Here is a 15,280-nt window from a genome sequence, read left to right on the forward strand (position 1 = left end):
GCCTCACACTATAATTGTGTGAATCTTACAGAAGACTTACCTTCAAAGAGAATGCCGAATCGGGCGCAAATCAAACAAATATCTTCGATAATACCGAACTACAGTCAAATAAACATCACGCACATCAAAGAAACATGCTACCAAATTTTGAATCTTAAAATGCGAAGCATTTTATCTCTTATTTCCGTTGATGATTTGCCAGCTAAAGAAAAAAGGAACAGGGGGTTGCTATAAAGAAAACATGTGGCCTTTTGATTTGATTTACCGAAGCGTGGGAAATGCGCGTTCTTCGTATCTAGGCAACAGCCGTGACAAAACCAATGACGATCTTTTAATACATAAATGGTTGTCATGGAAAAACAATCAATTGTATTTCGCTAATTCTAGCTTCGCCGTACGTCAGAACGTCATGGTGAATACGTCAATACATTTTTCTGAGTCGATCGATCAGTTACAAAATGTTATGGCCGCTTTGATTCATGTCCTTGTAACTATTTCTTAACATCACATGGAACTGACAACTTTTTCTCTTCGAGTAAAATATATACTCAAAATGATCTATAATCTTAGAATAGAACATTTCGTGTGCCGTTGTACCTTTTATGCATGGCTATTAAAAAAACTAATATTTTAATACCCTTTGACAGATACTGGAAAACTCCATCAATCCTGAAATCAAATTTTGTATTTGCGAATATCCCGGATGTAGAAGCAATGTCGAACTTCGGCATCTATTAGTCGCAGCAAATTGACTTGTTTTTTACTGTCACAGCTAAAACGTCATCCTTTTCGGTGGAGCTTTCCTCTTCCCGAATGACAGAGATTCTCTTCAGATGTGACGTTCAAATTAAAGTGTAAAGAGAACTGGCCTGGGATTCGCATGTTTTCGTCTTGCCTCTGACTTGGTTATTCGATTAATTTTTATAAAAACGATCGATCCCGTCTCTGCTATTACTGCTAACTAACAGTCAGTATGAGGTTCACTTCAAAGTATATACAAAGGTGTTGTTGTAATATGCATTTTAGTCAGTATCCAATTAGAAAAGATTTATTGGATCTCTTAATTCTTTCCTGCAGTTCTTTCAAAGTAATTTAATTGGCTATATTAAACATCAAATGATTCCGTTTTCGGATCGACCGTGTTCTGATTTATATGAGTCAGCGAGTTCAAGAAAGGCTACGCGATAGAATAATACTTTAGCAATGGCTATGGCAACGCGAAGACAATTTCTGAGATTTAGGATGGCGGGGTCCAGTCGAATTGGTTTGTCGTTGGAGATCGCTTGCAAAGGCTGGAAGATTGAATCCTACATATGGTAAGTTTTCCATTGTCTGATTTTACTCCTGATCAAGTCACTTTTGTTCCAAAACCTGAATCGCCTCAGCGTCGCGTTTAAAAGTTGTCAAAGATTAAAATAATAATTGTAGATTCATGACGCCCTTGGGCAACATTCGTTCTATATATTACACAAAAGTGAAGGGAAAAAAACATCTATCGGAAATTAAAATTGCAAGAAAAAGGAAATTAGGAGGGATAAACTTTACATGGACAGCGGACATGACGGGTGTGACAGATAAACAAGGAGACGTTCTTTTATTGTTTGAGGCAGTCATCATACGCCTTTAATGCCAAAGTTTATACAGCTAGACTGGCTAAAATGTCCCAGTCACATTTAAAAACAATTCCATATTTTGATTAGGAAAAGACAAAATTCAAGCAAACGCCACATGCATACAAAATAAAACTAATCAGTTCTGAGAGGAACAAATTTATTTATAAAGTCTTGTATTCAGGTAAACATAATTTGTTTGTTCACTTTATTTTACAATATATTTTATCGTGTGCGATCGCCATTAATCGAAATATCACTGCATTCGGAGGCAAATGTGAACGTAAGAAGCTATACCAAATTGTACACTAATACATATAAAATAAACGATGATATCAAATCTAAACTGATTTTATTTTCTGAGAAAGATGACTCATGTTTCAGAGATCATTTAAATCAAAGTCTACTTCCCCTTTCGTTTAATGCCCCCACAACTTCAATTGTTTATAGTTTTTTTCTAGGATATGATCATTTGTACACGATCGTGTCATCTCTCTCGTGACCGAGCTACTTGCCGTTGAAGAACTGTGGCGTACGTTTGCCCTGGAGAAACTGCGCGGATCTCTTCTCGTACACGGGTTGATCGCTTCGCTTGCCGTTGAAAAACTGGGGGTCGCGTTTTCCTTGTAAATACTGTGGATCCCTCTTTCCGCTGAAGAACTGGCCGCTTGAGTCGCGTTTTCCGAAGGGGCTGCTCAGGAACTGTCTCTTTCCTGGGAAGCTGCTACTGAGAAATTGCCTCTTGCCGAAGCTGCTGCTCAGAAACTGTCTTTTCTCTTCTTCCGTCAGTTCACCGAACGGGATCTCGCCGTCGACGAGACCTGCGTTTGGTTTTTCTAGAAGCGTGTCTGCAATAAAAGCACATATTCACCAAGTTCTTTTACATGTCATTGAATTCGATTTTGCTTAACCTAGCTCTGATGACGCAGGGCATATAGGACGAGTAATGGAATTAGCAAATCCTGGCGAAACGTACAAAACATTTGACAAAGATAACAACGAACATTAAGTCTGCACAAATCGCGTCGCATATATATGTATACAGGCAATATTCAAAGACGACCGGAATGGAATAGGCTGTTCCGGCAATTTTGTAGCCCAGAGATATTATCTGCTAGCGAAGAGGTTAAAACGTTGATTGAAGTCACAGGGATAATAGTTACTTTAGGTTATTTCAGTGAATTTCTGTTGCAATTACATTGGTTAATATTACTGTCAGAGAATAGTCGATTGATTTTTAATTGTATGATTACCATACATTAGTACGCGTGATCAGAATCCCTGACGGGAATTCCTTGGACGGCGGGGGAAAAATAAATCGATTAAAACCTACATACGTTAAGTTAGAAACGAGCGTAGTCCGGGAGGGAGATTGATATTTGTCAGCCGAACGTAAAGCATAGCTCATTAATTGGCCTGTCGTTTCGTGTCGGGTTGATATTTCCGGTGGTACCTTAGGTGCCAGACTGATTTGTTGAAGGGTGCAGTAGCGGCGCTGCATAGAATCTGCTGGGTAGTTTTTCAAGGTACCTTGATATGTACGGCAATTTCTCAAATGCAGTCTTTACGAAACCAAGAGGTTTTCTCTCTTTATAGAGATAGGCACAGAATTTCAATTTTTATTTTTTTATTTATTAAACGTTTTTTTTTTAAGTCTGCTGTTTGCACATTTACATTCATTGAAAGTCCGGACATACACTGACATTATCTACATAAAAAGTATGGATTTGATGATGACCTCGGCGAGATTTGCAACGCTGATATGAATAGATTGCCGTCAATAAACTGTTAGGTGTCAAGAGTCTCCGAACGATGTGCAAAATTAGTTCCAGAAGATTAGCAATGTAGAACTACGGAGTTTTCGACAGTCAAAGCATTCTCTGACCGGTTGAACTAGCATTACATTAGGCTGAGTATAAACGTATCATACCTAAAAGTAAATTGACATCTTTGCTTTTATATTCTTCCAGTTCCCCGCCTTCCAAGTGGTCGTCTGCATCTGAGAGATTAACCAGTAGGCATGAAACAAGGAAAACGTACACAAAAAGACCATTTGCTTTCGTTAGATGTCTGTATCGACACTTTGCCATTGTGTTCGTGTGACTCCCGTGCAATTCTTCAACTGTTATCTGTGGCGTAGAGATAGACAAAAGACAAGAAAAACTTTATGGAAGACAGTACTTTCAAGCAAAACTATACAGGATACAACTGGACTCATCGAAATTGCCTCAGAGACAGACGTGCCCTGTGATCTAACTTTGAAGCTCTCAGTGAAAGTAAACTTTTATCCGTCTTATTTTGTGAAAATAGAAAATCTAATTTTCCTCATGGAGTTAACACAAGATGGGGGTTATTTTGAATGTCAAATATCGGTAAATTTACGGTTATTTGTTTACAAAGTACCAAAATTTGGATAGTGACCCCAAATTATATTTTTGATTTTGAAAGAGAATAGCTGCAAGATTCCTTGGGTCTTTCAATTTCAAGGTGCGAACGACCTTAAGAACTGCTGCATCATCGGGCAGTTGTTTCAATTATATACCAACGGGAGTATTAAACAGATAAACCGTGGCACATACACACAGGACGTGCCCTATGCAGTTCACTAAGCTTTTTTATTTTGCGTACAGTCCATCAAAGGTTTACTAGTATACAAGCCCATACACTAATTGGCCTCGAAGTAGCAACGTTTCACAATTTTTTGCGAGCTCCATTATTGTGAAGCAATACACGTGTGGTTCAACGTGAGTTTTCGTTTGTCAAACTAATCTGCAAAATCGAATTTACCTTGGATCAAAATAAAACCCGATGATTTTATTCCGGTAACAAAATAAGTAAGACACGAAAGCGAAAACTCCTATAAACTGTTATTTATGAACCCATGAGAGAGCATTTAATCGCTTAATGTCGATCCTTGGGGCGTTCTAATATAACATTGTAAATCACCTTGATTTTCTCGGCAAGATATATCGTTTGGGATTGTGCATACATTTTAAAAATTTTGGAATATTTTGAATAAGGCGGTAAAGGTATACCGCATACTATTTGATAAACGACGAACTAACCCAGGTTGGGCAGCTATTCAATGATTTGATATTAAGCTTCATTAACTGTAAGATACCGGATCATAGGGACTGTCCATTGAAATGTATGGCTTGTTCGGCGACCCCGTATGAGATCACGGAAATTCTAGTACTGCATATGGTATTTTCTGTCTTGATGACAATGGCACTGCGAGACAGAAAATGAGAATGCGTACACGGTTGTCGGACAGACTAATCGGGTAGGTTTTGACTCAGATATAACTATTAAGCTCCCTCTGGTCACTCAGACGGTATGAAATAACATGGTTGGTTTTGAAGTCAGCGTCGCGAAACTGTCTTTGTGTATACCGTATCTCCTTGGTCTTGGTACCATGGTGCCCTTTGCTAGGTAATCGCTACATTGGCCAGAAATTACAAGCCTTTCTTTCAGCTGCACACATTTTCCGATATACATATGTTTCCCCCCAGGGAAACAGGGTCGTGACGTATTGGTAGGCAATGACGACAGTACAGAGAAATAATTGTCTTTAATTATCATGCAATGTGTAAATCACACAAACCTACATTTTGATAACACGCCTTTGATAAAATCCATGTTTTTGAAAATTGAACTGAGCGTGGATAATTTTTATCAAATAGTGTAATCGGACGAAAATAATTTGATTGATTGAAGTCGTATTATAACGATCCTAATTTCATTATAGTCGGTTTGGGAAAACGCTTTTCTCATCGGCATGTAGGAGCGTGAATGCTCGGCGTTTTTAGATGAGTGTAAATTTAATTCCTCCAGAGTGGCTCCAATTTCGTTGAGACTGAACGACAAGCCGGTAAATCTCTAAAGTTAGAATTCAGTATCGCATGTTGCCCCGCAGACAAAGACAAAGCTGTATAGTAGGGAGTATAATCCAAACGGATTAATGCCCCGTTTGGGATAATACACACACCATAGGCGTCCGATTCACATCAGAGGGCCCGAATTACACTGATGGGGACCCTGGCAATGAATTCCCCGTTATCATCCGTTCAGAGGGTTGACATTCAAAGACACAATGGTTTCTCAATGTGTAACGGTACACTAATGTATCCACGGTGAAATATAATTGACAAGTCGAATAATTATCGATTTCTTAATTCGCATTTAATGGTATTGATAAAACAAGACTCATATTGGTTTACCAGATTGCAGTCACGATAATAAAAACCGCCTTAAATTTTACGTATCCCTTAATAGCAGAGAACCGTTGCAACTAAAATCACAAGATCTAAATTGAAGTTAGACGAACGTTGACCGCAGTAAATGGTAAAGGTTGTCCAAAGCGAACCAAGACAGGCGAACTCAATCCTGCATTGGTGAATGAAAGCGGCCAATTTCTGCAATCAAAACACGTTGTCAGTTTTAATTCGCGAGATTTCGGAAAATTCGAAGAATTGGTTTGACGAATAGAAGACAAGCCGCGAAAGAATTTTAGAAATTACCATGCAGGCAAGTAATTGCCACTCTTGTCGATCTCTTATCAGCGTTCACGTTGCTTGAGATTTTCTTCACCGTTGACTCTTTATCGAGTCCATGCCTGGTTTTTTTTCAATCAGCCGTAAATTATATCAATCGTTTCATTCAAGTTCAACAGCGTAACTCGACTCTACGTTCTATTGCCTGCAATCCCTCCTGGAAAATCTGTTTCGATTAGGCGTAAAAAGTGTAACGAAAATGACACGACATCGGCGGCAGTACTGCGAATAGCTAAGATAGAGAGAGGGTCATTTAATTCAATTTTGCTAGTTTGGTAAGCTGTACTCAAAAGAGAAGTACAAAAAAAAACCTTCCTCGCACGAGGAGCTTAATTATGTTTTCGTGAAGCCGGCCAAATCGGGAACATATTTCCAATGATGACAGTCTAATTCCAGAATCGCTGTCTCTTTCATGGAAAATTGACCAGATAGAGATTTTAGAATGAATGTAATCTTGATTAACCAAGCCATACATTTCTATTGCTTCATTTATTGGTGCCCCAATGCTAGCCTTACTGCTCATGCGTCGAAGTAATCGCCGTATTTGATCTGGAACCCTGCAAAATATGCAAACAGAACTCCTTCCACATATGTAGCCGCGTTTCAAATTGTTTAATGTCGTAACACTGTATTTCACCCTGATCGTAAATATATTCTACGAAAATTTGGACCATCATATTGAGGACTGAAAAAATGAAACTTACAAGCCTAGGTATTGTTAGCACTGTACACTTTAGTGGTAAGAGCACCTACAACAGAATGAAACATTTTGCTTCATAATTTTAACTTTTAAACGTGTAAACACTGTAAAATGCATTTTAGAGAGACCATGGATAAAGTAACCTTGGCAATAATCTTGAGTCGTTTTTTCATATAAAATAAAGCCTTGTTTACTTCTGCTAACTGTAACTCATCGCCTTGGCCTAGTTCTGTGCAAGCTCCGTGTAAAAATACGTTCATGAAAGTACTGTGCAACTGCTTGAAGATTAATCCTTCAACTCTCATGTGGGCGCCGTTTGAAAGTGTTTCTTATCCTTCGAGGACGTTTTTCAAGAAAGGAATTCAACTGAGACCGTCTTTTCACCGGAATAAAGCGACTTTCATTGCCATTAAAATTTAAAAATAGGAAAGGTCAGTTGGCTATTTACAAAATAATGAGGACAGGAATCCATATATATATATATATATATATAATATATATATATATATATATATATATATATATATATATATATATATATATATATATATATATATATATATATATATATATATATCATAACAGTGTCAATAATACCTGCTTGTTTGCTGTAGCGTCAAAATTGGCAGTATTTGATTAGTTCGTGATTCCCTTGGTGATTCGTGATTCCAACTGTTCAGTCTTTGTATCTTTCGAAAGCTTGCCAGACAGTACAACAACGTGTAATCTTTTATGTGGTTTAACTTAATTAGCTTCCACTTGTATTTGACGGTTAAGTAATTAACATAGGTAAAAGCTAATCATTTGTCTATCACATCTGAGCAAATTAAATGACGCGACATACGGGGCGATTAAAAGTTTAGCTCCAACCGGTGAGTTTGCCACTGCACTGGTCCAACAGGCCAACAGACTATACTAAATTAAATGAATGTGTGCAGGACTATGAGACTACATTACGGGAGGGAAGAATTTACCTTGATACTGGCCAGAATTGCAGCAAATAAATGAATAGGTTTTTTTGCCCCTTTTCCCATAAAGCTGTCATTTCTTTTCCTGCAAAATTTCATCAACGGTAAGCAGGATGGCCGTCTCGAGAAGGACACGGTGAACAAGATGGCCACCAGAAGTGAACAATCATTGCGCAAAAGTCCGACGTGCTTCATCGAGAGTGCGCGTAAAATAACATGCTTACAAACGACATGTTTCATTAAAAACAACACACAGTTCAGCTGGTCTTTGATTTCCTTCTCATTAAAATTTTATCCTGTGACTGGGAACTGCAGGGCTTTTCGCTGACTGAGTTCTGTCATTTTTACAAAGCTATATGAGAGTCACTCCTCTACGACTTTCTTGAAGGCCATTATAAATGATGGATATCTGTCGTCCCATGGTTTTCAAATTTGTAAACCAAGAATCCCGGGTCTCGCATCAAACGAAAGTGTATTCAGTTCAGTCTCGAGACTACTCTTCAACTCAGTTTGAGTTGCGCATTTTTCAGGTAATATGTGCAAGATGTTCACCAACTTTTTTTGAACGTATCGAAGTTCACCTCATCTACAAAGGGAGATGGAATTTGAATGACGATAAAAAATAAGCATTCTTTCATAAAGTACCACGCCAATCTTCGAAGTCTACTGATGAGACTGCGATTTTGACGTTTGCTTATCAATTATTTAGACGATCGCGTAGAGGTGGTTAATCATGTATGAGACGTTTCGCATGGCGTGTTGCTTGCGCGGGTTTAACAGTATATAACCGGATTCCAAATATAGCTTCGACCACGCCTAAAAGTGCCGATTATTGTTATTGACTGATTTAATCACGATATCTATTGTAATAAACTGTTTAACTTTTCGCACTCCAAACGATCGGCGGTAGACTTTTTTATGGTCTATCAGATAGCGTGGGCGCATCGGAAAAGTTTGCGTGCAAAAATTGTAAAACATCTTAAACGTATCGACATGTGAACGGTATTTAGGGAATAGTCGTTGATTCAAATCCGTTACTAAACTTGGTCTTCATGTTACGATACCGCTTTGCTTTGCTTTGCTGCCCGACTGGTCTCATAAAAACTCAATTAATTACAGCTTGGTTAATCGTACATATGAGTTGACACAATTTTCGAATATCTAAAATGACTATCCATTATCTTGCGTCATATATTAGAAACATCGGTAAGTGATTCACAACAATTATTCTAATCTTTGATCAGAACTACATGTTTAGATCAAAACAGCACTTTTTCGTATTTTTATGGTTCGAAATTTCGATGTAATCTTGCAACTGAAGTTTTCAATGATTTCTAAGATAATGCTTTCCATTCAAATTTGCCACTAAAAAGATTTTGTGATTGACAGAGTGCTATTCTTGGTAATACAAATCAAATTATCGAAACTTCCATCAGAGTGTGTAAAATATGCATTACATTGCAGGAAAAATGGCAACATTTATCTCAATTCAACTCTCGTGTGATTGGATAAACTAACTCCAAACGTAGCCCTTGAGTGCCTTTGTGAAAAGTCTACGTCCATATAGAATTGGGCAAGATCAAAGGTTAAACACGTTACTGCTGCAGAAGAGAGTATATAATCTTTCATTTTAAAATGTCAGTTGTATTTTTGTGATGGATCAATTCTCCACCAGCAATTGGTTTCTTTTTGCGTGTACGTCAACTATAGATCTTGTATGAGACTCACGACTTCTCCTGGTGTCATGTTCCACACTGTACAACACATTTTACGTAATTGACGTAATTGTTATCACGTCTGCGTCTTGGATGAGGCGAAGCAACATCCTTAACTTGAGTGTTCGTGTACTATGTATCACTCACTCAACCTACATCTGTTGTACTGTCTACATATACCTTTACAGCAGTTTTTCGGTTAACCATTGCTATAAAGTAAACTATATCTTTGTACACTTAATTGCTAATATTCGGTTGTGCTGTCACCCCAATAAGAATTAATTGGAAAGACGAGCTGTCACTCTCGATGTTTTCAGATATGTCCTCTTTCCTTATACTATGTCACCTTACTGCTGTATTTTCGCAAAGTGATTTATTCTCTCGGTATAGGGCTTGTTTTAAGTTCCTACATTTTACGACAGTGACTTCATCATAAATGACGACACTCCCTAAACTGCTCAATTTTTCTGAGCGGCTTAAGAGACACTAATAACATATGGCGATATGCTTTTTTACGACGCGCTATACATTTTAACGACGCGTTTTCAATTCCACGTTTTCATGAGCTTAACAAACCAAAAATTACCAAATAACCATGTTCTATTTGGTTCTTTAAGGCCTCTTCGTTGGCGTTTTTGTATACCTTAAATTCTGGACGATGTCGCCTGTTGAATATTTGAAAGGTTTTCTCTCTGATCGGAAGCATGTGGAGAGTAATTATTCCCGCGTGCAAAGTGTAATATGTTCGATTCCCATGGCGACTGATATATCATTTCCATATAAGGCGCTGTCGTTTAATTTGATTCGCTGCAGGGAAGACATAAAAACTTTTTAAGCTCTATGAAATGGATGTGTTTAATTTTGTCAATTTATGTAGACCTTTTGTGTGGAGCAACTGGTAAAATGTTGCCCAATTATACTGATGCTTTCGGTCATTCATATCCCCCCTTACCCGCGTTGTATGTTGTAGATACTTGTCCGCTTTCTTGTTGGTAATCTCCAAATTAGGACGAAGTCTTACAGCTAGCTGCGTTTGTGCTTGCCGAGTTTGAGGGTAGCGTACTTAGCTGTGGATGGTGCCAGAAAACCCAACAATGAAATAAATGAAATTCTGCGGGGAGAGAGAAGTCCGGTAATAAGAGTTAATAGTAGAAAAAGAATACACGTCCCTGCTTGATCCAGGGATAAACTGTGTAAGCCAGGAAATTAATACTGAAATTACATCCTTTTCTTCGCATCAAGCTCGCGTCGACCTGATCCTAGCATCGTTATTTGCATAGGGAAATGTAAACGACTGTCTTGCATACAGGACAACTGTGATAAGTAGCGGGTAAAGTCCCTCTGCTGGTGTCACTTTTATCATTGTTATTGTTTTAGGGCTGCAACGAAACGTATCCCTTCACCGTCTATAAAACAGCCATTAATTACGAACGCCATCCCTCAACATCTTACGAATGCCGTCTGGGAGACTCCACTCTCAAGTCGCTGACTATTTATTTCCGACATCTACGTTCGCGGCCCGTTGGGGGAACTTTCCAGCTCTTTAACAGGAATCATCTGTTCTAATGAATGTGCGACATTTTCAGGAAGATATTTAACTACTCTAGTGTTCTTAAGAATGTTAATATGTTGACGAATGTTTAGGCGGCACAAAATAACAAATGTAATGTCTGAATAAGGTACATATTTTGTTTTGAATGAAAAGTCCCCAGTGAGGTTTTGATAGCGCAATCAATTTCACTCTCGACTCTTTAAATTTCAGTTTCCCTTCGAAGACTGGTTTTACATCAGTATTTCAAATTCCTAAATAGAGTTTCTGACGAGTTTTTGAATGTTAGCCATTACTTTCCATCATGACAGCGCAGTTCTGTTCCCGGGGCAAAACGTTTTATTGCTATCCATCACGAAGTATGGATGACATTTACAGGCCCTATAAATCGGCGAGTCAAGGGAGCCTAGAGGGACGACAGCATTTCTATTCCGTCAGATCGAGTTGTCAGACTGCCTTCTTGGCTCGATCATTAACTAAAACAGACAATTCTTGATGGATTTACTCACAAAATTAACAAAAGCTACAAACTGTGTCTACAGTGACTGCTAGTGAGCAGGGCGTTTGCAACGACTGTGGGTGGGGGGGGGGTACTGATAGCAAATATGATATGTACGCCACGTCCGCATGATGATCAGTTTCTAACCTAGCTGGGCAATGCTATGAAAGCAATGTGCAAAAAGACGAGATACTGCTATCATAAATTTATATCTTTTGAAACCCGACTCTTTTCAAGTCACGCGACATGACGTTCTACATACCAAAAATGTCTATGCCTGTCCTTTACCACTCTCCTAGCATCCATATCTCCCCATCTTTCCGGTCTCTATTTGTTTGGCTTTCTGTCCCTGATTCTGTTTCGCTGTAACTCTATCAAAACTATTTATTTTTTAGTTTGTTAAGAATATGCCTGTCACAGGAAAAGTTATGATCGACGTCTAATCGTGATATTAAGTAAGAAAAACAGTTACTGTGCAGATTTCTTAAACATTTCATCGACATTGACTTACACCAAAATAATTGCAATGCTCTTCTGTGATTCACCTTTGATTTCACTCAAAGAATAAAAAAAGTTGTTACAAAGCTACAGCATATATCAAAATCATTTGGATAGCTCAACCCAAGTCGTAATTTAGATATACGTCACTCTTGTTACTTCTATTATTCAGGTAGACATACTGCCAAATAATTAATTGCAAACACCTTTGTTAAACATTTGAAATGTCCACCATGACATAAACGTCCTTTCTCAAGGAACATTAGTCACGTAAGGTTGTTTCTACGGGGACAGCCTTTTGCAAGTTTCGCTTCGACACCATACTTGTTTCACCTTTTAACTCTCTGCTTTCGATTTTAACATTGGTGCAAACGTCGGGTCATTGTCTTAAAGGTATATGGTTTCCCGCCTTCAATTGTATCAGTTGTACCTTTCGTACTTGTCTCCGAGAAGATATGTTGTTTGGGTACATCATTGTCAAACTCAAATCCGGCGGGATTAGCATGTTTAGCAGCCTATGGGGCTTTAATTTCGTTTCATTCACTGAGTTATCAAGTCTTACTGCAAAACAAGTCGCCTTCAAGATTTTTAAGAGAATGATTTTTTTTTCTCTCATCGGTTCAATGAATATTAAGGCTCAATACTTCAAGGAGTGTCGTATTTCTTCCCCGAGATGGTGCCTTCAAGAAATTGTTCCGATATGCTCCCTTACTCAGCCGTAACAGAGTATTATGCCGTCGTAACAAGGTGCGTCTCAGCGGATAAAATGTCCATTATGAAGTGGCCGCGTATTGCCAGGGACTTTGACCCTTTGTGCAAATTTCTGATTCTTCGAGTTAATTGACGGCGTATTCGAAAATTGCCCTAAAATCATTACTTTGAAGATCCCATTTTATTTGAGTATTACTCCAAGTCACCAGTCCTTTAGGAAAAGTACACATTTGATCCGTAACGCATAAATAGAGCAAAATTACTAGATATTTTTATCTAACTTCCCTCTATCACTTAAAAGTGCAGTGAAAATACTAATATTCCCACGATAAAATAGTATTGCATCTTCCATGTTCTCTGCGATTATTTATAAAGAGCATCGATATTGACACTATATATATATATATATATATATATATATATATATATATATATATATATATATATATATATATATATATATATGCGCGCGCGTGTGTGTGTGTTACTTCAAAACAGCGTAGCAAAGTGCTTCAAGCGCATCTATTGAAGCTATCAGTCCTATATCACTATTGATTTTACTGTATAAAATATGTATTCTATAAAGTGTAAGATGTTCCTCAACAAAAACTTAAGGTCTCTGAGTTTGCATTTCGTCAATGAATTCTACAGTACGTACAAAATGGCTTTGACAAGGGAAATTTTAGCACGTAACAAGGTCTCAACGTTCATGTACCATTTAGGTGAGCTAACATGGAAGTGGGCATTGCTTGTTCAGAATGTTTCGTCTGGAACCGATTCAAACAATGGCAAAAAGCGACCCAATACATGATGTGCGTAAACACGCTTCACCACTAGTTAATGACGTGATTGCTTCGTCATGTTATACAACACGTTTACACACATTGCACACGTAATGAAGTGATAAAATTGTTTAGATAGATATTATTTAATTCAACGGATAGACAGAGAGATAGAAAGAAAGATATATGGATAGAAGGATGCATAGACAGACACTGATAAATAGACAGGCATAGATAGATAGATAGATAGATAGATAGATAGATAGATAGATAGATAGATAGATAGATAGATAGATAGATAGATAGATAGATAGATAGATAGATAGATGCGTAAATTTGGAGAGTTTTGACGAAACTCATCATTTATTTGGTCAGAACGGTTTTTTAGTTTGTGTCCGTAGCCGCGTGAAATGTTCATCAGTGAAATACGCTGATGTATTTGGAAACTTGTCCAATCACGACAAAATCAAAGGAACTAGCACTATTGGGAAGTCAGTGATTACGACTTTAATACGTCAGGAAGCTTGAGAAAATAAAGCCGTTCATGTATATCCAAGAATCTCGCAAAGTGCGATGTTGGAAGACACTCCTTGTCGAATAACTAAGAAAAGGGAAATCATAGATTTTTTTAAGAGACTGACTGTCTATCAAGCAATATAGAGATAGTGAACTATTCACAGATCAATACTTAATTCTGGGCTATTTCGAAACTATCGTGTTTTTTCACGCTATAAAAGTTTTCTCCGACTCCGAAATAAACATGTGTGTGTTCTCTCGGTGCTTCGGTTGTTCAATTTCAGGATCCGCTATAAGACGTGATTTTGTAAGTCTGGTCTTCTAATATAACCGCCGAGAAACCTACACTACTTCAAGCCGTAAAAAAGCGAGTACTCAATTTGTGTATAGCCTGTCTCTGTGTCTGTCACATGCCGAAGGCTATTTGAGCATTTTAACGCGTCAACTATGTGACGATGAGAAATTGGACACGGCACGCTCACTAATATGCATTCTCACAATCAGTGCGCCATGTACAGAGTGTGTAAGAACCCGTTAAAAACACGAGGAAAGAGTATCAATCAAGCCCGCTGATCGATTTTGGCAACTCCGCAGAAGTAGAGGAAAGAAGTTCTATGTCACTTACCGGCCGTGAAATTACTTCTCAAACAAGTCCACATCAACTATTCGCAGTCACTTCCACACTCTTCAGTACTTGCAAGCCTTCTAACGTCATCCCCGTATATATGTTAGTTTCTTTCAGGGGGTGTCCGGCCACAACGCAACATTCTCACAAAGCCGGCGGTAGCTTGAGTGGCAACACCTCCAGATGAGCGACCTTCGCACTGTCGCTCCCCCGTTTCCCTCAATCACATCTTCGAGAGCGATTTCAAATTTTCGCGAATGCGATGGCTGGGCATTGAAATAGAAACTGTAATGGAATAATTAAACAGCTTGCAAGCCAATAGGAAATAAGAAAGGCCGGATCAAATCGCTAGAGACTCCAAGTAATCTAATGCGAAGTAATGACGACTCCGACAATTAACATTTAAACAACATCATGTGAAGTTATCAAGCCAGTGAGGTGAATAATGAGGTGTCCACACTCCCGCATATGCCGCCGAAAGTAAAGCCAATAGCTTTAATGCAATACTCATCTTCTGTCGATACTGGGACGGTATAATCCGTCTGATGGTTCTT

At 38.3% G+C, this 15,280-nt stretch overlaps 1 protein-coding gene across 1 annotated transcript; it reads right to left on the reverse strand.

The window, feature by feature from the left end:
- Positions 1 to 1,589: 1,589 nt before the first annotated feature.
- Positions 1,590 to 14,978, reverse strand: LOC139135730 (uncharacterized). The gene is made up of 3 exons (XM_070703379.1): positions 14,727 to 14,978; positions 3,541 to 3,739; positions 1,590 to 2,458 (listed from the first exon to the last, which is right to left on the reverse strand). The coding sequence occupies exons 2-3, from the start codon at positions 3,698 to 3,700 to the stop codon at positions 2,118 to 2,120; spliced, it is 501 nt and encodes a 166-aa protein (XP_070559480.1). The 5' UTR covers positions 3,701 to 3,739; positions 14,727 to 14,978; the 3' UTR covers positions 1,590 to 2,117.
- Between the last annotated feature and the right edge of the window lie 302 nt (positions 14,979 to 15,280).

The sequence above is a fragment of the Ptychodera flava genome, chromosome 6, assembly GCF_041260155.1.
Source record: "Ptychodera flava strain L36383 chromosome 6, AS_Pfla_20210202, whole genome shotgun sequence".
Classification (NCBI taxonomy): Eukaryota; Metazoa; Hemichordata; class Enteropneusta; family Ptychoderidae; genus Ptychodera; species Ptychodera flava.

Excerpts from the sequence above, each read along its gene's own strand:
- LOC139135730 (XM_070703379.1), bottom strand. The coding sequence starts at position 3,700 with ATGGCAAAGTGTCGATACAGACATCTAACGAAAGCAAATGGTCTTTTT. Across the intron at positions 2,459-3,540 it reads AGATGTCAATTTACTTTTAG|ACACGCTTCTAGAAAAACCA; the intron begins GTATGATACGTT and ends CTTTTATTGCAG.